Genomic DNA, 23,255 nt, shown 5'->3' with positions numbered 1-23,255 from the left:
ATGATGAGGAACCCAAAACAGCAGGAGGTTTCGGAAGCAGTAAGTGAACCCAGCAGTGCCACTGTAGTTTCCTGCCACCCATCTGCTCTCCACTGGGCATAACAGGAAATACAAGCTTCTGGTGACCTTGATGTTGCCAAGGTAACACATCTGCCACGCATTTTCACCTAGTTTGGCATCCCATTAAAAAGCATCTTTTGGGGTTTGGGGTTGTTTATGATAAGACTCAATGTTTGTGCAGCAAACACTTTTTATTGTCAATACAAAATGAATACAAAAATACCTAATTTAGTCAAACCCACTGAGCTTATAAATGCAGTTTGTAATTAAGTAGTTTTTTCTCACATACGCCATGGCTCTATAACTAACAAAGACATTTTACTTTCCGTGAGAAGCTAAACAGACAGTGCATGTCAATGTTACAGACAGTATAATGATCAGAGGAACTGATTCCATTCTGCCTATGTTTCTTTCTCCATGTGTTTGTTAAACATTTGGATGCTGTTTCCTCTCCATATGATGTGAGTGTTATGTGAGTGTCTCTATAGAAGGCTAAAGGAAACCAGGTGCGGACAGGCTGAACTCGAGAGGTCAGGAGTGGAAACATGCAACACAAATTTTTATGCACTGTTTTTCCTCACAGTCTTCTAAGGATTGCTAATCAAATGCAGCATGTTGAACTGGTTCACAACAATTCGAAGAACCAGCAGTGCTCCCAACAAACAAATAGAAACCTTTGTGGAAGATAAATCCTTAGTGGAAAAGCTCTAGCTGTCAAGACAGACAGGATGGGGAGTAAAAGTGTGATTTGAGGAAGAGCCAGACAGAGATGTCGTCTGGTGGAGAGACCATTTGCTCAATCCTCTCATAATTCCTAGATTTCTGCTAGGCCGTTTTGGTTGTATTGCAGAACAAATGGGAAAGACATGTTTTTTTTCTTCTATTTTTAAAACCGTTCAGAATGGGTTTGTTTGTATATACTACAGTTGAGTATACGATTGTCCCTTTTAACACCTAATTTATTTTTACAAAGCAAAATATGTATATATTATAAGAACATTTAAAATATTTTTAAATTGTAATAATATATTTTTACTATTAAATACTATAGTCTCTCACCAAGGCTGCATTTATTTGATTTCAAAAACAGTAATGTTGTGAAATAATATTACAATTTATAATAAGCGTTTTTTTAATTCAGGATATCTTAAGATATAATTTATTCCTGTGATCAAAGCTGAATTTTTAGCATCATTACTCCAGTCTTCAGTGTCACACGATCTTTCAGAAATTATATGTATACTGTACACTTTCCATATTAAATCATATGATATTCATTAAATAACATCCCAATAGGACTAATCTAAGGCCAAATTGGATAATTTAGTTTTTTACATTTTTTGAACTCTAAATTCCTCCGTCAGATTTATGCATTAAACCAGATCATGTTGTTTATGAAATTATTTTGAATTTCAGTGCATGAATGCCGGTCCTGCATGAAAGCCAGGGGATTTCACAAAGATTCAATAGAGGAATCCCTGTCTCAAAGGTCAGCTCTCTCTTGAAAGTCCTATCAGTCATCCTCTGACACTTTACGATTGAGATGCATGTGATGAGCCGGCTTTACCATCGGACAGATGTGCCCGCAGCCCCAGCTGTGTCGTCCTGCACATGGCTGGGCCGTGCTCGCTGTTAGATCACAGAGCCCTCTGTTTTCAAACGTAGCCAGATAACACAGGGTCCTCCGGGGATGCCGTAACTCTAGAGGCTCCATTGTGCCATGTCACGACGCCTGTACTCCAGTCGGTGCCGAACAGCGCGCTGTCAGTTAAAATGAGTGGCCGCGGGCCAGTGTCTGAACGTGTCTGTCCTGAATATGAGTGGATTAGCACTCTCCACACATCAGCTCAGCCAGGAAACTCAAGAAGACTTTTAAAGCAAAATAGGCGCCAATAAGTCGCCATCATAAATTTTTAGGACACATGCTGACCAAAAACAACCCAAGGAATGCAACGTGGTCTTCCTAGCCCAGGGGCATGATGGGATTTTGGAGAGGCCAGCAAGTGGGCACTTTAGTCTGCCCTTTAAATCTGTGAAGTTTCCTCTCAAGTGAAGAAGGCACACAGAATGAATAAGCACTAATATATTCAACAACAAAAAATTGTTTTTGCTTTGCTTTTGAAAGAAGTGTCTTATGCTCACCAATACTGCGTTTGATCAAAAATACACTATGTTGCCAAAAGTTTAGGGACGCCTGCCTTTACATGCACATGAACTTTAAGGACAACCGTTCTTAATCCGTAGGGTTAAGGGGTAGAAGTTGGCCCACCCTTTGCAGCTATAACAGCTTCAACTCTTCTGAAAAGGCTTTCCACAAGGTTTAGGGTTGTGTTTATGCCAGTCAAGTTCCTCCACACCAAACTCGCTCATCCGTGTCTTTATGGACCGAAGCTTTGCGCACTGGTGCGCAGTCATGGTGGAACAGGAAGGGGCCATCTGTGATTGGTCGCTCCAGAGAACACTTCTCCACTGCTCTAGAGTCCAGTGGCGGCGTGCTTTACAACACTGTATTCAACGCTTTTCATTGCACTTTAGGTTGTTGGTTAGCTGCTCCATGAAGCTCTCTATACACTGTGCTAATCTGAAGGCCACATGAATTTTGGAGGTCTTTAGCTCTTTCAACGTTTTCAGAAAGTTGGCGACTTCTGCGCACACTGTGCGCCTCAGCATGCGCTGACCCCGCTTTATGATTTTACTTGGCGTACCACATGGCTGAGTTGCTGTTGTTCAAAGAACAACTGTGCGCACATCCCAAAAACTTTTTGCAGGTGCTAGATTAAATGAACCATTAAACAGGAATCTGCACACTGCCATTGCTTTTGACATTGGATGATTGGGTAATTAGTTCTCTAATGTGGTCAGGTGTGATGTTTCACACTGATTTAAAGCTTTTTGTGCTTGTTGTTTGCCTGACGACGACCCCTTGGGTCAAAACATTGTCTTTTTTAAATAAATCTTTGGGAGCAGGAGATTCCTGTTTACTCTGAGTTGCTGTTGCCCAATTGCTTCCACTTTGTTATAATACCACTGAGAGTTGACCATAGAATATTTAGTAATGAGGAAATTTCATGAATGGACTTATTGCAATAGTGGCAACCTATCACGGTACCATGCTTGAATTCATTAAACTCAGCCTTGGTGAGTATAAGACACTTCAAAAACATTTTTTAAAAAATCTAAATTCATCTAAATCAAACTTTTGATTGCTAGTATAAAAAAATATATTGTTTTTTAATCAAAATGTTAATGAATTTAGATTTCTTGTATAGTTATACTGATCTACATGCTCAGATTTGATTCAGATAGCAGCGTGCCAACTCAAAGGTGTTTAATTGCTTCCCTCCAACACGATGAATACACACAAGTGTGTAATTTCAGACCAGAACCGAGACGGTTACTGAGATTAACTGTGCCGTTAGTTCCAACTGCACTGTGATCAGTTTAGGCTTATAAGCATTAAATAACAGACATCAGAGAAAACCAGGGCAATACTACTAAGCGAAAAGCAATTGAAACCTACATTTCAAAGTGAATTTGGCCTACTATGATGAGGCTATATCAGCAGAGTGGTCGACTTTTATGCTAGAGGAGGTCAGCCGCAAGACATTTGAAGATGAGCGTTACATAAATCATTTAAATAAATATATAAATGTGGATGTGTAATTTCAGGGCCGGTTTAATTCCAGTATAAGAATAATTCAACGCAGTTTAAAAGCTTGAAATAAACATTTTCAGCTAATATGGCTCGACATTATCTCTTTTATTCTTTCTCTCTCATCTTGAATGTCCCCAGTGAAAATAAATTTACAGTGTAATTACAGAACACGGCAAGCGTAGAATGGACACAAATCAGCCGTCATTAACAAATGACAGAAAACTGCCATTTTGTAATTGAAGTAGGCCTATAGAACTGAATCAATATTTAGAAGTCCCAGTAGGTTACAGAGCAACACAGAAACAAGTACAGGGATCTTCTTTGTTAATTACAGAACAAAATCGCAAAGAAATCGAACTGCAAGACTGTAAACATGATTTACTTTATATTTATATATATATATATATTAGTTAATATAATGCCATTTATAACATCAAATATTGGTCGCAACCAGATCACAGCCAAAAAATCTTAATGAAAGTATTAAAATGAATATTTATGATTTAGATGCCCAGATTTTTATAATTAGAATGTCCTTAAGGGATGTAATATTTCAATACCGAAACTCGTCGTGCAGTGCGCTGTAAATAATACATACAAAGTAATGTAATGATTTGCTCAAAGCTAATTTAAAAAAGCCCATGAATCAGTTGACAGAGCAATACACACTGACATTTACTCTGTGCTCATTCAGCTCCCTGCCTCCAAAAGCTACAGCAGCACCAGAATCGGCCGTTCATTGAGAGCTTTGCTATTAAATGCAGCTCTAATAGGCTTTCTCGCCACGCTGTATCTTCTTCCTCCTGCCAGATAGCAAACCTCACGCTGTCTATGTCGTCCCCTGCCCCACCCTATCTCAGCTTTTACCTCCGGCCTGTTAAAAATGATATCAGCTCGTGGAGGGCGAGCATTAGCATTTGCATTTTATTGGAGGCATGGAGATTTAGAGCAGTGGATACATCAGCTCTGAGCAGACAGAATTAGTTAACAATGCATTATCTGCCTTTTATGGCGGCCATAATTCTCTCACTCCCCCTGCTAGGGGAAGAGATGGGGGTGGAGGAGGACTGGACGTAACAGCAGACTGCTCGCTCCACGGTGGGGGCTGCTGGGGAGAGCTTGGGCTTTGTTTCTCGAAGCTTTGCTGCGCTTGAAGCGCAGCTCTCGAGGCCCAAAGAGCGTTGCTGCGCCGCCATCCCGATGCACGGCTCGAACAACAACCCAATAGAGGGACGATGAGTGTCTCCAAAGGTCACGGCTAATGGCGTGACCTTGCGTTCTTAACGACGCCGCACGTAAAACTGCACTACAATTTAGAAGAATCATGGCGGAATGGCGCTTTTGTGTGCGTTTAGGTTTTTTAGGGATTCGAAAAACGCCTCATATCGTACTTCTGAGGCCTATACAGGACTCTGCTCGCCGATCCAAGCGAAAGCAGTAGCCTAGCGCTCGAGTGCACTTTGTGTGTGCGTTTAGGCGGTTTGGATGGTGGTGCAGTGTGGATCGAACACACTGCTGCAGTCTTCCCCTCCCAAACTCCTGCCCTCGCCCACAGCTGTTCAGTGGTCCCCTTGACAGCCATCTATTTGAGCTTATGTGCAGCAAAAACCCATCGGACCACATGCATCCCAGAAATCTTGCACACAGACTCTATTAGCTGCTTGCAGACTTTTTTGCTTCAGCAAACAAATTCAAAGCGTGCCCTCTGCTTATTGGAGGAAAGGCAAACCCCAACGTCTTGCACGTAGTTCAACATTGTGGGTTTTACCATAGGGATTATGATTTTAATGGCATAGTTCAAAAAATATATATTTTGTTGCAAGGTCCTGTATGACTGACTGACTTTCTTCCTTCCAAAATATATTTGTCATAGGAACCTTTATTTTAACGAGGGTATAGAATGTTCCTGGTGAACTTTCCATTTAATCTCACTCACAAAATGTTCTAAATTATTTTAACAGTATTTTATTCTAGAATTAAGAATATCAGAGTGAGTCCACATCCCAAGTATAATGATAACGACACCGATGAACGCTGAAGAGCTCGAGCATTTAAAGCAGCGGGTGACAGAACTGCAGCGCGCGCTTGGAAATAACATAATTTTGTTGTGCGTTGGTGTGGTTATCGTTATAGGTATCGTCCTTGGTGCAAATGGGCTTAGGTGTGTTTTTGTCTGATTTCAAATGTGGCTTCACATATTTTCCTTGAGTCCTGGTGGAGCAGAGCGAGTGTGACAGCTCTCCAGCGTTCCATAAAGCATAAATGCAGCCTCTCAGCTATCTGCTGAGACTTCTGCTCCCCGGGGCTGAAAATTTACTAGTGACCTCTGCATTCCATTTCAGAGTCGAACCGCTTCCCCCTTTTCCCCTTTGGAAAATTCCACTGCCACTGAGGTAGTCGAGAAAGCGGTATTAAAGGGAGGAGTTCCGGCTTAGACGCCACCTCTCCTCAACCCTGGACTATGTGGAGCTGAGGCCATGAAGGAGCTACAAGTCACATTCACAATGGTCCAAATGCCTCAGACGGGATACAAAAGGAAGATTCCGAGAGAGTGAGTGAGAGAGAGAGGGAGAGAGGGATCTGCAGGGCTGCCTGTGCAACACCATACTGTCATCTCAAAGATATGCCTGTGAGATTGAATATCTGTGAAATTGAGTTATGGGGGGACATTTTTTGTTCAAGACATTCATGTAAATGTTCTGCACGGGGAATTGGCATTAAACTAGGTCAAAATAGATAAAAGCAGACACATGAGCTCTCAAATATCAATTAACACAATGTAATATGAACACAGACAACATGTGTACCTTTTTTACTACTAAAAGGTGCATATTAGTACCTGAGGGTACAAAATTTACCTTAAGGTATTATTATGCACCTTTAGGAGTAAAATAGGTACAAAAATGTCCTTTTAAGAGTACTTCCCCCAGCGACAAGCTGGTGTACTCCTAAAGGTAAAAAGGTTAGTTTTTTTCTGTATGAATGATATACAATTAGAATGAATTTATAAGCTAAATATTTCAGATTGCGAAATATTTGATTAGAGAATCCTTACTCTTCTAGATTTTAACGTGCTATTATTACTTTTTCAGTGATTTTATTACTAGAATTCCTGTGCAACTCTTATTGTACAAGAAACAACAGCATGAGTTGCTCCATTATGACATCTGCTGGTGTACATCAACACTGCTTTTCAGGTCAAACGCATTACTACACTGCAATGACTGAATGAGATTTTGCACATCTCATTGGTTTCAAATTGGGTTTTCCCACAAATATAGCATGTAGTAAAACTTGAATAATCTCAGCACTACAATGAAATTTATTTAGTATGACTTGAGTCAAAAAGCCAGGGCTTAGGGTTTCCAAAAACGTTCAACTGTTAGTGTTGAAAACTAGATTTACTACAATTTGATACAGGACATTCAAAAAAAAAAAAAAAAAAAGGCTGTGCACATAACATAGCAAAAAACATTATTGTTGCACATTTTAAAAACAACTGCTAGAACTGAATCACCTGTGGAAATGATCATGGCAAGGATGGTTATTTTGCAATACAACAAAAACCATACCCAAAAAAAAGTAATTACACGTTCAACTGTTTAAATTTTAGAGCCTTTTCACCCCATTACAAACAGTTCCATCTCAAACTAAACCTTTTCCACCATTCTAATGTCAGTGGACTGTGTCAGTACATGTAAAATAAAATACTTTTCCTGTTGTAAATGATCTGTCAATGTAAGTAGCTTTGTTCAATGGCTCTTTAAAAGAACACAAAAAAGCACTACAGAGCACAAAGTCCAGTGTAGTCACGTGACCTTGATGAACACCATTTTATTGAGTCAACTCTAGGTTAAAAAAATTTAATAAGAACCGAGATATGCTTAAACTACCACGTGAAAGAGGACAGTTCATGAGGTCAAACGGGGAATGTGTTCACCAAAATCAGCCACAAGAGGGAGTATATCGGTTAGACTTGCAGAGAGAAATTAATAATCAAGGAAAAAGTGTGGAAACAGATAAAAATGTCCCATTTCACACTCACATGATGATGATTGTCTGCCCTCCTACAAGCAAGAGTGACAAGTTTAAAGATTAAGGATGGTTAAAAAGAGCCAATTTTGACACTAGAAGAGTTGTATAATTTTTACAAAGATGTTAGAGGGAGCAAGTAAAAAAAAAAGGATGCCAATAACTAATTGTCCTAATTTTAATCTGGGCAAGTAATCATGAAGTAAAGTTCTGTTATGTGGTTTTACTCACAATTAGAAGACAAAATAAAATAAAAAATTGATTAAATCACAGGATTTTAGTCCACATGGGTCATTATTATAGTTAAAAATTGATACAGCAAATTTAATTCTACCTGATTGGAAAAACCCTCTATCCAGCGTTATAGATGAACGCTGAACCTCAACTGATTTTTTTCAGTCATGTCAGCAATACTACGAAATCAACTGAGAATAAATTTAAAAGGTTGGCATGTACGGGATTTCATCGTTTTACATCTACACTAGCACACAACACATCATAAGAACATAGTTGTAGGGGCACAAATACACAAATAATGACAAAAAGGAAGGAAGATCAGAGAGAGTAAGAGAAAAAAGATCACATTCCACCGCTCTCTGCTGCTGCCACAGTTCGCCATGGCCTTTCGGTTTGTCTGGTGAGTGATGCTGTTTCATGAAGGGTACACAGAGGTTGTCATGTTGGGCAGTAACCTCCATTACTCGCTGGCTGTTTCTTTTCTAAATGGTCCGTTAAAAGTTGGCTATGAGAGTGTCACCGGTGCGACAACGGGCACAAGGTTTGGAGGACTCTGTCTTTCCTCCCCCTTATGCCATTTAAACAGCCGTGGCACTCTTTTCCTTCTTGTCGCCGTCTTCGTGCCAGGTCAGACGCTCCTCGTAGAAGGCAATGACGATCTGTGGGCACTTGTGATTGGCTTCCTTTGCAAGCACAAGGTCTGCCTCATCAGAGTCCTTCCTGTGGTGGGACATCAGTGAAATTTAAGTGGACAATTGCACAAAGTTATAGATCACCCTGCACTGAATTAGCTCCAGTTCTAATTATAAAGACATCTAGAAGTAAAGACTTCATGATTGGATAAATTGAGAATTGCATTTTTTTGTGTAAAATGGAGATTGCGATTCTCCCACGAGTCTTAAGAGGAAACAAAACAAAATAACACGCAACCTAAAGGTTCTGAAAAGACTAACAAGACTTTAATTACAATAAAGTATATTGCATTAATTGTATTATATAATCCATATATGAAATTATATAATGAATAATTAAACAATACAACTTAATTTCCTCTTAAATGCATTAAATCGTATACAGTTAAAGATTAAGAAAAGCTGCATTATAGCTTCAGCTGTGAGGTTTCTCTGAATAATCGCAGATGTATGCATATGTACAGCTGGCTGCTAATGAGAGCTCTGTAATCTGGGTCTGTATAAAAGCTGTGTATTGTAATAACTGGTGAGAATGGCACACTTGGCACTGCTCAAGGATCAGGGCGAGAGCCCATCTGTGAACCGTGGCAAATTTGAAGAAGGAAAGCATGTGCGGAAAGCCCTTATATGGAGATGTGTGGGTTGAATGTTTTGCGAATCAGGCAGAGATTTTTCTTGAGAAGTTCTCCTGTGCATAGAAATACGAATTAATCCACGCCATTATTAGTGAATGAGACCCAATGTCTCATTGACTTGTTTCTTTATTGGATGAATTGTAAATAAATCTTTAAAATGAATTGACTCCACTGATGCTTGCGATGTGAAACGGAATCGCTGTCATTTAGGAATTAGATCACGTGTTTGAATAAAGATATTTTAATGATGACTAGAGCAATGATTTTGTTTACATTCACTGCATATTGTACCGTTTTAAAAATCAGGGTTTCTGCAGCATAAAAAAATCATGACGTTAAGACCTTTTTTAAGACCTGTGCAAGTAAAATTCAGTTGATTAAGATCAAATCACCTCAATGAAGTTCTTTTATTTAAACAGGGTGGGGCTCATTCAACTAAAGTTTAAAATACACAAGGCGTTTTATTCAGTGATTTACGCTTGTGACAGGGCAGGCCCATAGACCGTAAAAAAATATGGACGACTCGACATCATCCGTTTCCGCTTGGCAGATTTGAAGCTTTCAGGCGCCCTTGCACGGCGCGGACATCTTGGGACTGAGTCTGCGCAGTAGCGATTTCGGGACCGGAGTTGCGCAGTAGAGCGCAGGAAGTAGAGCAGGAAGTACAGCCGCGATATCAAAAGCCCGCCCACACTCTTGCATATGCAGAACAATTAATAATGTTGGTGTGAAATAAACAGTTATGGAAATGTAGAAATTAAAGCTAAAGCTCTAATCTGCACCCAAAAATTTTGAAAAAAGTCCGTTAGTGCCTCAGTGACAACTTCACTCAGAGAAGCCGTCAGTCTCAGCTGTCAATCATGACGTCACACCCCCCGTTTTTATAGCATCAAATAACTAACTCAAAGTAAACTTATTTTTAAAACGAACACCTGAAATGAAATCATTGTGATGATAACTGCCTTCAGTGACATAAACTAACTTTGGGGAAACATTTTTGAAGTGTAATTTTATTATTTAGTTTGCCTCTCGTCCACTAGGAAACACAGAGGGGCGGCTATACTGGGAACGGTCACCGGGGGGCGATCTAGGCACGAAAGCTTCAGTAAATGAGAGGGAGACTGCAGGCTTGGGCAGGCCAGAGAAAAGCTGCAGAAGTTTAGATTAAATTAAAAGCCAGCTTTAGTTTATTGTGCAACCAAAATACGAATACCAGATTTTATGCATAATGCCTTTACACTGGGACTCTTAATTTGAAATGCATATGCTTTATTACTCCCAGTTGCTTATTCAAAATAATGGGAGATAAAAACCAACTTCACTACAATAAACACCCTAAAGTAAAAATAATATTATATGCATTCAATTGGCATAAATGTGTGGTATTCCTTGATTGTGAAGTCCTCTGAAACTGACCCTGTAAAACATTCTTCCTTTGAATGTAATGTGCTCATACTTATTTAAATCATAGCCCTTTTAAATTAAAAAATAAAATAATAAAAAATAATCACATTAGGCTATATTGCGATTCCAGTTTCTCTGTCCCTAAATTTAAGACTTGATATACCCTGTAATATGTTTATGGCCTTACATTCAATCAAACTGAATTAAGACTTTAAAGGACGCACAGAAACCCTGAAATATATATTCAGGGTTATATATAGTTATGCATCACATTTGACCACAGATTTATATTATAAATTTGTGTTTGTTTTTATAATTTATTATGCAACTATTTAGTGCAATTTTTTTATATTGTATTATGCCAGTTGTAAAGCTAGTAACATTTGACCAACGGAACATTTAGGCAATAGTCAAGTAGTCAGAATCGGTTTATCACCACTCCATATGGTTTATAATGCATTCTATACAATGCAAAAGACTGTAATAAACACTGTATTTTCAGCCTCAATCTACGAAGAAAACCAAACAAGATCATAAAACTAATACGTTTTTGGACTCAGTGGCCACTTTTCCACCATCATGGTCTAAAGGTTCGAAGGAACAGTTCCTGTTATATTTCCACTTGAGCTTGGTTCAGCACAGTTTAAGTAACCTCTGTAGTATGATCATTTGTCATGTATGCCAAGTTAAATATAGCCTTTACAGTTAGTGTACCAGTCAGGAACTCTAATTATAGTTAAAAAGAATAAAAAACAGAAATTCAAACCAAGTCAAATATATAAATAGATGCTGAGTGGAGTGATGGGTTTCAAATTTACAGGTGTAAATAGGTCAATAATTGAGACAAAAGAATAATGATTATTCAGTCTCACACCAGACAGGAGTGTAATTGTGAGCAAAGTTCAGACAAAGAAAAAGTAACGGGCAGTTTGCATGAAATCTGACCTAATACCACAGGTGTAAATGTGGCCATTGACACTATTGTCCTGACATCTATCTCAGGTGATTACTCAGGTGTAGATAATCACAACTGGTTAGTCAAGAGACATCCTTGTCATTAACATGCATATTGAGACCACTTATGATTATAATTTTTAGAAAAAAATCACATTTAAATGGTAAATACTTAGCGATTCTGAATTAAGTTTTTAAACAGGGTTTTCACCTGAATTGAAAATATTAAGCCAAATGTTCTGCCAAAGACTAATTTGTTCATTTAATGTGAGGATACCTTCCACTCGGCAGTACCGGTACCCACTGATAGCCGGTTGTTTTAAAATGTGTTTTTGCAGCGTTGAGATGTAACCAATCACAGACATATCTATGTGAAAGCAATGGCCAATCAGATTAGTCAGAATCTGTTCATTACCACTCCAAATGACAGTTTCCACTCAAGCACGCATTCTGCATGCTCGCAATTTCTTTCATTGTAACCAACAAAGTATAAATAATGTGAGAGATTTATTGCACAATGTAAAAATCTTCATTGATTATACGAGAAGTTTGAGTGCAACTGTGTACCTCACGTTCAATTAAAGTAATCGACAGCTTCAGTGATTAAAATGGTAGCGATCTTTGCTTGCTTTCTGTATTTAATATAGGGTAAATGTACATATTAAGCTCACCAAAATCTACATTGAGACGTTTTAGTGCACAGGGTAAATAAAAAAAATCTCTTACACAATAATATTTGACAATGAAAATGACAAAGCATTTAAATTAAGATATACCTAATTAAATGCAAAAAGTCTGGCTGTGCTTAATGGGTACATGTTTGTAACCTTTAAGCACACCACTGCTTCCCTGTTTTTTGGGAAAATTCTAGTTTATTTTAAATAATGTTTTTAAAGAATAACTTTTATAAAGATTAACTTGAAGTGACAATTAACAGTTAAAGTCTGTTTATAAAGTATTTACATTGGCATTCAATGTGGATGAGCTTAAAAAAACGTAACTATTTTTCAATTAATAAATATTACATTTATACATTTAAAAGTACATTTTTGCTATATAATAAACTTTGTCATGTATTAATTCAGACATTTTAATATGAACAGCTATTATAAAAAATATCTATGAAATTAAACTTTTTCTTGTTGATGACACTGATGTCACTTTTTTCATAATAGTGCACCCTTTAAGATCACACTACAATCATATGAAATCTTTAAAAAAATTATAGAAGTGTTAAACCACAGAAAATCAATAAACTGTAAATGTATGATATAATGGACTTAAAAGTACAAGCCAGTGATGCCTGTGAAGTAAAATAATAGTGTAGCACACAATCTTATACAGTTAATAAGCCAATAATGTTGTCGCACCTGTGTTATGTTGCTAAAACTATCTTTTGGATCTTACTATAATTATTTCCTACATCCAGGTTATAATATGGAAAACTCTAATAATCTTAATTTTATAGTAAGAAGTTATATTTATCAAAAATAAAGGCTTTAAAATCTAAATAAAATGCACATTTAAGGGGCTACTCTTCTGGTAAGTTTTTAGATAGCTTTCAAAAAGGCCACCAGACAGTGTGAACACATGAATACCCATATCTCAGTGTGCAATGATTAGCTTGAAATTATAGAAAGTATAAAGTCACCTAAAGGATTATTAGGAACACCATACTAATGCTGTGTTTGACCCCCTTTCGCCTTAAGAACTGCCTTAATTCAACGTCACATTGATACAACAAGGTGCTGAAAGCATTCTTTAGAAATGTTGGCCCATATTGATAGGATAGCATCTTGCAGTTGATGGAGATTTGTGGGATGCACATCCAGGGCACAAAGCTCCTGTTTCATTACATCCCAAAGATGCTCTATTGGGTTGAGATCTGGTGACTGTGATTTTAGTACATTGTCATGTTCAAGAAACCAATTTGAAATGATATGAGCTTTGTGACATGGTGCATTATCCTGCTGGAAGTAGACATCAGAGGATGGGTACATGGTGGTCATAAAGGGATGAACATGGTCAGAAACAAAATACCCCCCCGTATTGAAAATAGCATTGAATATCAATGTGTTTTGACTCCACCCCTCAAAGAATCAGAATCGAGAATCGAAAAGAACCGGAATCAAAAGCAAGAATCGGAATTGGAATCCAAATCGTTCAAATCAAAACGATGCCCAACCCTAATGATAGTTTCATTGAAATAGATTTCTCACCACTTCATAAGGAACATAAGGTCTCCACAAGAGTCTGTTGCTCCAATAATCTTCTCGGGCTCCAGGCCTCGCTCAAACCCTCTTGCTACAAGAATCTCATCCTAGGAAGAACAAAATACTACAATCAAAAACCCTAAAATTACTCAAACTAGAGATCTTATTTTTACACCACCACATCAACTTAAGCCAGTAATTATTTAAGAAACATTTTACAATTGAACATATTTGCAAATACAAGATGGATATTTCATGGTAATTACATGCCAATGAAGCTTGGGTATGGGCTCTTAAACTTTTGTTAAGCCTGTACCTCCTTTTTCTTTTTGGGTTTGCTTCCACTCCCGTTCTCTTCCTCTGAGTTTTTCCTCTTGCTTGTGCTGCCGCTGCCGCTACTGTCTTTGGGACGGGCCGAAGAAGAGCCTGTGCTGGTGGGCTTGCTGCTGGGTGTGCTACCACTGCTTCCCTTTTTATAGGTTTTCATGAACTCTGAGATAAGTTCTGGACAGTCCAGGTTCTTCTCCGGTTCCCATGTGTTGTGTTTGCTGCAAGACAATGCATGCTTAATGATGAATTAAGAACATTTGTATTTCCTCATATCATGTGTGCATGAGATTTGCTAATAGAAAGTTCACACACTATTACAAGAATCGAGTGTTCTTCAAACTAATTTCTTAAATGGTTTGTTATAGCACGTAGACAGGGTCAGTGTAAAAATTGCTGATGCGTTTCATTATCATTTAATGCGTTTTAAGACTTTTACATGCAGTAACATCCCGCATCGGAGATGTGAAAATAGTCTATACTATTGCGTAGACACCCCTAAAGCCCAGTGATACTTCAAGCTAAATTAAAGAACCAATTGGTGTGACATCATTTAAAACAAAATCAGGCATGTTTCATGCTTGATACTGTAGAGCTGCTTGCTTAAGCAATCCATTGTATAAAGAGCTGTATAAATAAACATGACATAACTGGAGCACTGAATTGGAGAGCTGGTGCAAATCACTATAATCAGATTCTTTCTGGATACTTCACAAAAATGTAAATCTTGTCATAATTTAGTCAGGCACAATATATAAGACTTTGGATTAAAACATCCCAAAACTACTAGAACAATGTTATATATTTTGTTGGCTTGAGTATTTATATTATGCCAAAATGTTCCAAGAATGTTTAGATCCAGAGAAATAAACAATTTTAACCAGGATACAGATTGTGTCCATGCATCGCCTATCAATGCGTTACCCTTGATTTCCATTTCATTTGGTAGAACCAAAAGAAACACCAAAGACGCTTTAACATATGTTTTATTAGACAGGCGAGCAACTGTTTGGATACATTCATCGACAGAAAACGAATCATTGTTTTGCAGCTCAACACAATTAGTCTTATTGTTTAAATCTGGTTTTCATGATTTACAGTGAGTAGCATGTTTTACCATGCCTAATATCGATATAGCTTACTGCAACAAGTGTCTTATTGTAGCCGCCGAGCGAATGCACAGAGTAGCATCATAACATAACTTTCCACACACACAAATGTTTCTAATATATTAAACAGCACTGTATTACCCCACATACGCTTGAGTGGGAGAAGTGGGGATAGCTCTTCTATGGGATAAAAAAAGCTCCGCAAAATCTAGGCAACATGAAGTTACGCCTTTGTTTTGAATAAGAGAATTTAAAGGGATAGTTCACCCAAAAATATCAAAAAATATTTTATATTTAGTCCAAGAGCGTATCCAAGTGTATGCACACTATACTGTCCATGTCCAGAAAGAGCGTAAAAACATCAAAGTAGTCCATGTGTGACATCAGTTAGTTAGTTAGAATCTCGAAGCATCGAAAATACATTTTGGTCCAAAAATATAAAAAACTACGACTTTATTCAGCATTGATTCGGATCGCCAACATCACGCGATTCATGACCGCTCTCAGGCTAAATATAAAATATCTTAAACTGTGTTCCGAAGACGAACGGAGGTCTTCCGGGTGTGTAACAACATTAGGGTGAGTCATTAATGACAAATTTCATTTTTGGGTGAACTAACCCTTTAAGTTGTTCTAAACCTGTAAGAGTTTCTTTCCTGTACTAAACAAAAAATATATTTTGAAGAATGCTAACCAAACAGTTGATGGACCCCTCTGACTTCCATGGAATGGGAAAATCAACATAACATAAGTGTGAGTAAATTACAGAATTTTCTCTTTTGGGAGTTGGAACTATCCCTTTAACTGCCATTTCTCAGCACGGTCACTTGTGTTAATTTTGTTATTGCTTTCAGCAGCGTGGGCGGTGTCAGGGTATGACTGGCCAGGCATTTCGAACCCCTAGGTGAAGAAAGAAAAAGAACTTTGGCCTTTAGATTATTGTAAAGGGTAACGAAGACTTACTCTGTAAAGCCTTTCCATTTGAGGAAATATTCCACACGGCCCTTCACAACTCTCCTGTCCAAGACCTTCTCCACTACGTACTCTTCCTCATCTGAGGAAGCACCATCATCATCTTCACGGTTCTGGTTCTTCTTTCCCATGGCTAATTTTAAATGTCTTCCCCTATGAGCTAATGTGACCTGTGTGGCTCCCTGGTCTGGGGAGGAAAGTGGGCAACTAAGAAAAAGAAAAAAAACAGAAAAAATAAATTAGTAAGATTATGAGTAGATGCTCTTCACAAGAGCTATGAGTTCTTGTGCTCATATTAAGCTGTCCAGGTGCATTTCCACTGCAAATTTTGATCAAAACAATCCTCTACTTGACAGTGCTTGTTAGGACTTGAGAAAAAGTGAATGTTAATTACATGATTGATCTTGCTTTGTTCTTTATTTTTAACTGTACTATTGCATGTAATTTGTGATGTATATATTATTATGGTAAATGGACTGCATTTATATAACGCTTTTATCCAAAGCGCTTTACATTTTTGCCTCACATTCACCCATTCATACACCGACGGCGATGTCAGCCATGTAAGGCGCCATCCAGCTCGTCGGGAGCAGCTGGGGTTAGGTGTCTTGCTCATGGACACTTCGACACTTGGTCAGGTGTAACCGAGGATTGAACCACCAACCTTTCGGTTTGTAGACAACCTACATGAACCACTGAGCCACTGCCGCCCCCCTATTATAGACTGGTTATTTTAATAATTGCTGAAGAACAAGAACAATGTTTACTTAAGAAATCAGTTAGCAATAGTTTCTGCTGTGGTATTGAGAATCTCTCAATTATTGACTATATTATATGTTTTCTATATAGTGAATTATTTTCTCCATAAAAAAACTATATTATGAACTAAAACTACTCATAACATGACAATAACAAAGTATTAAACATGTGTTACCCTAACTGCAATGACAAGTCAAAAAAAAAACTCACCTACAGTCCTCTATTGTAGGGTGTGACCTCTTCAAATGCAGAGAGGATTCTTGATCACAGCATTCAGTGATCCCCTAAGCAAATAAAGTTCAGTGAAACATATTTTCATTTAAATATAACCAATATGTATATGAAAAAAACACATGTATAAACTTTAATCATAAAGTGAAACACGCCCCCAAGCCTCTTTAGAAATACACACACAAATGCTTTTGATTTGATGAGCTACCAAAAGAATTTAAGGCTTAAATGCATAAATATAATAATAGCGGGAAACAATTAACTGCAAAAGATGTTTAGCAAACAATTAGTCAATAAAAGTTACACAAAAATATTGTTGCACACTGTTGTCAAAGCTAAAGAAACGGTGCATGCTGTCTGAACACTTCATATTACACTGAGCAATTATATTGGTGAATTGGGATGCGGTTCCTATAATCATTTACAAAGACACATTTAACCAAACTTGCGATAAACCAAACATGTGTTCTTATCTTCATGCCATGAAGGATCTTAGCGAGCAAGGCCAAACAACAATGTGAAACACTGAGCAGCCTTACACCGCTCTCACGGTCTCATGCTAATTTCCAATGTGTGTATTCCAAAATACAGAACATAAACAACGTCGATTAAAATGCAATGCTAGCTGCACTGCTAACATAAGGCTACAGGAGTCCCATTGATTGCTAACGTACTCTTTTCCTTGCTATATGCTCATTCTACAGGAGCACCAAAACGAAGACAATGGTATAAAACAACACGCTTGAAAAATAATTGCAAGCGTTTGCTGTTGTTGTGTCTGTGTACTAAGACCTATAAGCTAACTTAGCCCAACGACCCAATGCCTGCAAAAACAAAAAACAAGGTTCACCGTTGCCCATGCGCACATGATAGCAGGCTAATTTAGCTCAATTAGCATACACTCTCTACTTAATTATTTGGTTCTCGGCGTCGAACCTCTGCAAGCGAAGCATTCACACGCTTTTTCGCATTTATTTGAATGTTATCGTCGTGTGCGCTAACACGGTGAGCCTTTGCTTAGCAACAGCGCGGGCCAAGCTGAACAGATTTCACCTGATCTTATCATGTTTAATCATAACAATGACGGCGTAAATCTTTTCCAGCGCAAGAAGAATCTACAATGACGTGTTGTGACGTAAATGTTGATAATTATTTTATACTTACTGAGATATTTTTCGATGTTTTTCTATTCGTGTTGGATAATGAGGCTGAGGCGGCGGCGGCGGCTTTTTCCCAGCACACAGGAGTTTGCTGCCTCTCGCGCATGCATCCGTCCAGTGGCTAGTCCAGCCAATCACCATGCGCCTGAGCGGGCCGCTCTCGCGCCAAAAACAGCCTACAATGGGATGCGCACGCGTCACACGGCTAATAAAACCACAGGCTTGGATGAATATTCCTGATCTTTTTAAAATTATATTTAATTAAACATTTCTACGTCGGGGAAATGCGATGATATTTACATAACAATGGGTGAAAGTGAAATAGAAGCGATATTAATGAAATTATAACATGTAAATTATTAATCCCCTCATATATTAAATAATTACGTTTTATTTATGAAAAATGCTTACTGGTTTTATAGCGTTTCGTTTTTGTTTTTTTTAAGAAAGATTTTCTCGCAGTAACCTCCGCTCTTGCGATTGACATGAGTCTCAGCCAATCACACATCCCCAAAACGCAAAACAAAAGCTTTAGCGGGAACAGTAAACCAATCATCGAGGGAAGTAGGAGGGGCCTAGTTTCACCATAGCTATTTATGGTATCTCTCCCACTTCTCAGTGTGTGTCTCACCGACAGGCGTGTGGCGCAGCACGAACAGAATCAGTCGGTAGGATGTCTAAAGAGGTAGGTTGATTGTAATACTTACAGCTACGTATGAGTTATAAAATCATGTTGTAAGCAATGCGGTGTGGTCGTCTGAGGCTTTTTCTTATTTAACTTTGACCTCATTCGTGGCCCTTTGTTAATTTCGACTAGCGTGCTCGAGCCGCCATTTTAACTCTTGTATAATGCACGCATAGGCCGCATATTTGCCTTGAAGGTCGTGTTACGTAGAATAAGATTATTATGTTTTAACTTCTCAATCGCCATATTTATAATGCTCTACATCGTTTTGCTACCGCTAGTGTTTGGCTGGAATATAGATGCTATTACAAATGGGCCGCATGGTCCGTCACCAACATGGCGGAGGTTCTCATTCACCTCACAATAGTCATTTACCTCAAGGACTCATGATGCTTCGCGTTTAAATTGTTTACTTTCCGCTGCAGATAATAGACACGATGCACGGATTTTGTGTTACTGAGCTGTTACGGCTTGTTTGCAGGGCCAACCACGTGAGCCAGAGCAGCTGCGGAAGCTCTTCATTGGAGGGCTCAGCTTTGAAACCACAGACGATAGTTTGCGGGCGCATTTTGAACAATGGGGAACCTTAACGGATTGTGTGGTAAGTTCCTTCCACACTATGTAGTAGATGTGTACTATATGGATAACCTTCTATAATTGCACACTGAGTATTGTGGCGTTAAGGGTACAGTGACGACCCGTGTTTAATCCGTTTTTGCTTTTAGGTGATGAAAGACCCGAACACCAAACGCTCCAGGGGCTTTGGATTTGTCACCTATTCTGGTGTGACTGAAGTCGATGCCGCTATGGATGCACGCCCCCACAAGGTCGACGGTAGACTTGTGGAGCCCAAACGAGCTGTTTCTCGCGAGGTGAGGACTCTAGTAATGTAACCCTTTTTAGATGTATAATATGAATGCAAATGGCTAATTGTAAATCTGTTTCAGGACTCCAACAAGCCATTTGCGCACACAACCGTGAAGAAAATCTTTGTGGGTGGCATTAAGGATGACACAGAGGAGAACCATCTTCGTGACTATTTTGATGTGTTTGGGAAGATTGAGGCCGTTGAGATAATGGTTGACCATAAGACTGGAAACAAAAGGGGCTTTGCCTTTGTTACATTCGACGACCATGATTCTGTTGATCGTATTGTCAGTAAGTGCCTTCATTCAGCTGTCAACCTTTTAATATCTTAATTGCTGTTTTAAAAAAGTAACCATTGTATATGCCCCCTCCCAGTTCAAAAATACCACACTGTGAATGGGCACAACTGTGAAGTCCGAAAAGCTCTGTCTAAACAAGAAATGCAGAACACTGGCATGAACATGAGAGGTAAGTTTGTTAACGAGTCCCCCCATGTATCTCTGATTTAATATACTTGGCTTTATTATTAATTTTCAATAAATCTGTAGGTCGTGGTGGTGGTGGAGGAGGCGGTGGAAACTTCAACAGATATGGTAATAATGGTGGCTACAACAATGACTTTGGTGGCGGTGGTGGCAATGGAAATGGCAACCGTGATGGATACTTTGGAAGAGGTACATGCCAAAGTGGCGTATGGAGTTTTGAATTATGTCTTTGAGTTATGTAGTGATGTAACCATTGTTTTTACAATTCTGTTGCAGGAGGAAGAGGTGGTAATGGTGGAGGTGGTGGTTATGGAGGAGACTGCTACAACAATGGATTTGGTGGAGATGGTATGCATTGGTGTCTTTTTAGTTTGAACATTTAATTGATTTAATAAATGTTCAGTTGGGAATCTTCTGATTCCTAACTTTAATCTAATGTTTTAAAAAGTAGATATTCACATTTATTCAAAGTATTTTTGCATAATATTTAGTCAGCTACATACATGACTAAATCAATAGGCTAAAGAACAAGGAACTTTTGCCTAAGGTTTTAACAAACCACAGCAAAACTGACACATTTACGACTAACAAATGTCAAGCATTAAAGGCAAGTAAACACACTAAACAAGAACAAACAATTTGGCAATAGCTCATAACTGGACAAAGCAAATGAAATGAGCAGTTTTAAGACCAACTCTTTTTGTAGTTGCACACTAAGAAGCATGTGTTTTGGATGTGAAAACCTTTTGCAAATATTGCTTTTTGGATGGTTTAAAATCACATTATCTTAAAGGAATTGCGTAATCAATTTTAATCTATCAAGTATCTGAATCCAGAATTTAATCTTAATCTTTCCAAATGGAATTAGAAATTCCTGTGACCCTTTCCCCAGGTGGCTATGGTGGTGGTGGCAGCGGCCCTGGTAACTATGGTGGAAATCGTGGCTATGGAGGTGGTGGTGGCGGAGGAGGACATGGCTATGGCAACCAGGGCGGAGGTTATGGTGGTGGAGGAAACAGTGGTGGGGGCTATAATGACAACTACAACAATGGCAATGGAAATTTTGGAGGTGGTGAGTACATGTCAATCGTAATTTAAGCCTATTTGAAAGTGCTTGAATTTAGATTGTAACAGTTTGACATGAATGTTCATAGGTAACTTTGGAGGTGGCAACAGTGGCGGTGGTGGTGGAGGAGGTGGTAACTACAATGACTTTGGCAGCTATAACAATCAGCAGTCCAACTATGGTCCCATGAAAGGGAGCTTTGGAGGTAGTAGTGGAGGAGGAGGCGGTGGAGGAGGAAGGAACAGTGGCCCATATGGTGGTGAGCCCTTCATAATGTCCCTTTTGTTTTTTAAATATCCTTATATAAACAACTTGAATCCTAAATTGCATGATGTGTTCTAGGTGGCTATGGAGGTGGATCCAGTGGTGGATATGGTGGTGGCTCTGGTGGTAGACGGTTTTAAGCTCAGAAAGGTTTGTCAATCTGCTGTCTACCTTGCATAGACTTTGTTTCAGATTACTTTATTTACAGGGTAACACTGCCTATATGTTAGTCTTGGACTGAATGCTCTTCATTAAACTGTAACCTTGCTGTACATCTGGTGTAGAAACAACCCTCAGTTAGTGTGCAGCTTAACAATTGTTGTTCATATTGTTCAACAGGACTGAGTGCTTTAGGAGAGGAGAGCAAGAGAAGTGACAGGGCAGATGCAGGTTTACATCCCTAGATCTGCTCAGCCAAACAGGTTTGGCAGATTTACAGCTGCCACCAGAAGAAGTGTACAGTAGTGCTATCGTGTGTGGGACATCATGAATTTGTCATCATGCAGACTTATTTTATATTGTCTATGGAGGAAAAAGCATTCCAATGAGGTTTTATGTAGAATTACTTTCAGTCGTTTTGATTTTTATGTAACCAATCAAGGTGAAATAAAACAATTTTTGTTTTTTTTAAAAGATGTGCTGTATTAGTCATTTTTTGTTTCTGGGGGTTTTAGTGTAGTACTCTTGAACTTACTATGAGCCTTTTTAGTAGTAATTAAGTTAAGTTAAGACTCAGGCTCTTAAAAACATGGAAGTCCATTTACGTTAAATTGTAACAAACGCATTGGCTGTTTAATGCAAATGCTTAGAGTAGTGTACATTTGGCTGCAAATCAGTCTAGCCATTGGAGCAAGCTGAGGGAGTAGCAAGATCATCGCCCTGACGAAGCAGAGAGCAGGGAGTACAGGGCGCTACTCAAAGACTAGCAGGCAGCGCTTTTAAAACTCCTGTAGGTAAGAACAGACTTCTCCACTACCGCTGGTAACTGTAAGAATTGTTAGCTGAAGCTGTACAGTTAATTTGAACTTCCCATTCAGTGTTGTGTATTACAGAGGAAGTAACTGCAGTCAGCATAGTTTGGTGACGATTTTATAAAACTTAATGCATGCCCAGTTTTTTTTTTTTTCCCAGTGTTCTGTATCTAACTTGCTGACCACGATATGCTTGCTTTTCCAGGATCTGATGAGTGACTCCTCTTGAAACGAAGACTCATTTGTCTGTTTAAACTGGTGCTATAATAAAAGGTAGTTGTTGGTTTTTATGCAATATTTTCATGCATTTTACAATCTCAATCTCAAACTTTTCTCTTTCTCTAGGACAAAGATGCAGCTGAAGATTTATTTTTTTAAACTTGTGGTTTTTACTTTTTTACCAATAAACTTTTAATACAACAAATGGTGTGATTGTTTTGTGTTAAACCCATTTAATTAAAGCTTGTATATCTGTAT

General features: G+C 38.5%; 2 protein-coding genes across 7 annotated transcripts; one reads left to right on the top strand and one right to left on the bottom strand.

Annotated features, from left to right (window-relative positions):
- Window positions 1-7,516: 7,516 nt before the first annotated feature.
- Window positions 7,517-18,598, bottom strand: cbx5 (chromobox homolog 5 (HP1 alpha homolog, Drosophila)). 3 transcript variants are annotated; one of them, XM_067445711.1, is made up of 6 exons: window positions 18,445-18,598; window positions 17,260-17,333; window positions 16,282-16,497; window positions 14,199-14,430; window positions 13,889-13,989; window positions 7,517-8,704 (listed from the first exon to the last, which is right to left on the bottom strand). In XM_067445711.1, the coding sequence occupies exons 1-6, from the start codon at window positions 18,544-18,546 to the stop codon at window positions 8,563-8,565; spliced, it is 867 nt and encodes a 288-aa protein (XP_067301812.1). In that variant the 5' UTR covers window positions 18,547-18,598; the 3' UTR covers window positions 7,517-8,562. The 3 variants fall into 3 exon arrangements, with proteins under 3 accessions (XP_067301812.1, XP_067301815.1, XP_067301814.1); XM_067445714.1 differs by having other exon boundaries at window positions 17,264-17,333; window positions 18,445-18,516; XM_067445713.1 differs by lacking the exon at window positions 18,445-18,598 and adding an exon at window positions 17,955-18,094.
- Window positions 18,599-18,970: 372 nt separating this feature from the next.
- Window positions 18,971-23,202, top strand: hnrnpa1b (heterogeneous nuclear ribonucleoprotein A1b). 4 transcript variants are annotated; one of them, XR_010905303.1, is made up of 12 exons: window positions 18,971-19,125; window positions 19,607-19,726; window positions 19,851-19,997; window positions 20,073-20,283; window positions 20,368-20,460; window positions 20,541-20,666; window positions 20,754-20,825; window positions 21,346-21,549; window positions 21,632-21,802; window positions 21,886-21,957; window positions 22,984-23,051; window positions 23,124-23,202. XR_010905303.1 is itself a non-coding variant. In XM_067445708.1 (11 exons), exons 1-10 carry the CDS (start codon window positions 19,114-19,116, stop codon window positions 21,945-21,947), a joined length of 1,218 nt encoding a protein of 405 aa, XP_067301809.1. In that variant the 5' UTR covers window positions 18,971-19,113; the 3' UTR covers window positions 21,948-21,957; window positions 22,984-23,202. The 4 variants fall into 4 exon arrangements, 3 of the variants coding, with proteins under 3 accessions (XP_067301809.1, XP_067301810.1, XP_067301808.1); XM_067445708.1 differs by having other exon boundaries at window positions 22,984-23,202; XM_067445709.1 differs by lacking the exons at window positions 22,984-23,051; window positions 23,124-23,202 and adding an exon at window positions 22,147-22,442 and having other exon boundaries at window positions 21,370-21,549.
- Window positions 23,203-23,255: the final 53 nt, after the last annotated feature.

This window comes from Pseudorasbora parva, chromosome 6 (assembly GCF_024679245.1).
Source record: "Pseudorasbora parva isolate DD20220531a chromosome 6, ASM2467924v1, whole genome shotgun sequence".
Lineage (NCBI taxonomy): Eukaryota > Metazoa > Chordata > Actinopteri > Cypriniformes > Gobionidae > Pseudorasbora > Pseudorasbora parva.
The sequence above is the reverse complement of the archived record's forward strand: the minus strand, read 5'-3'. Positions and strand labels throughout refer to the sequence as shown.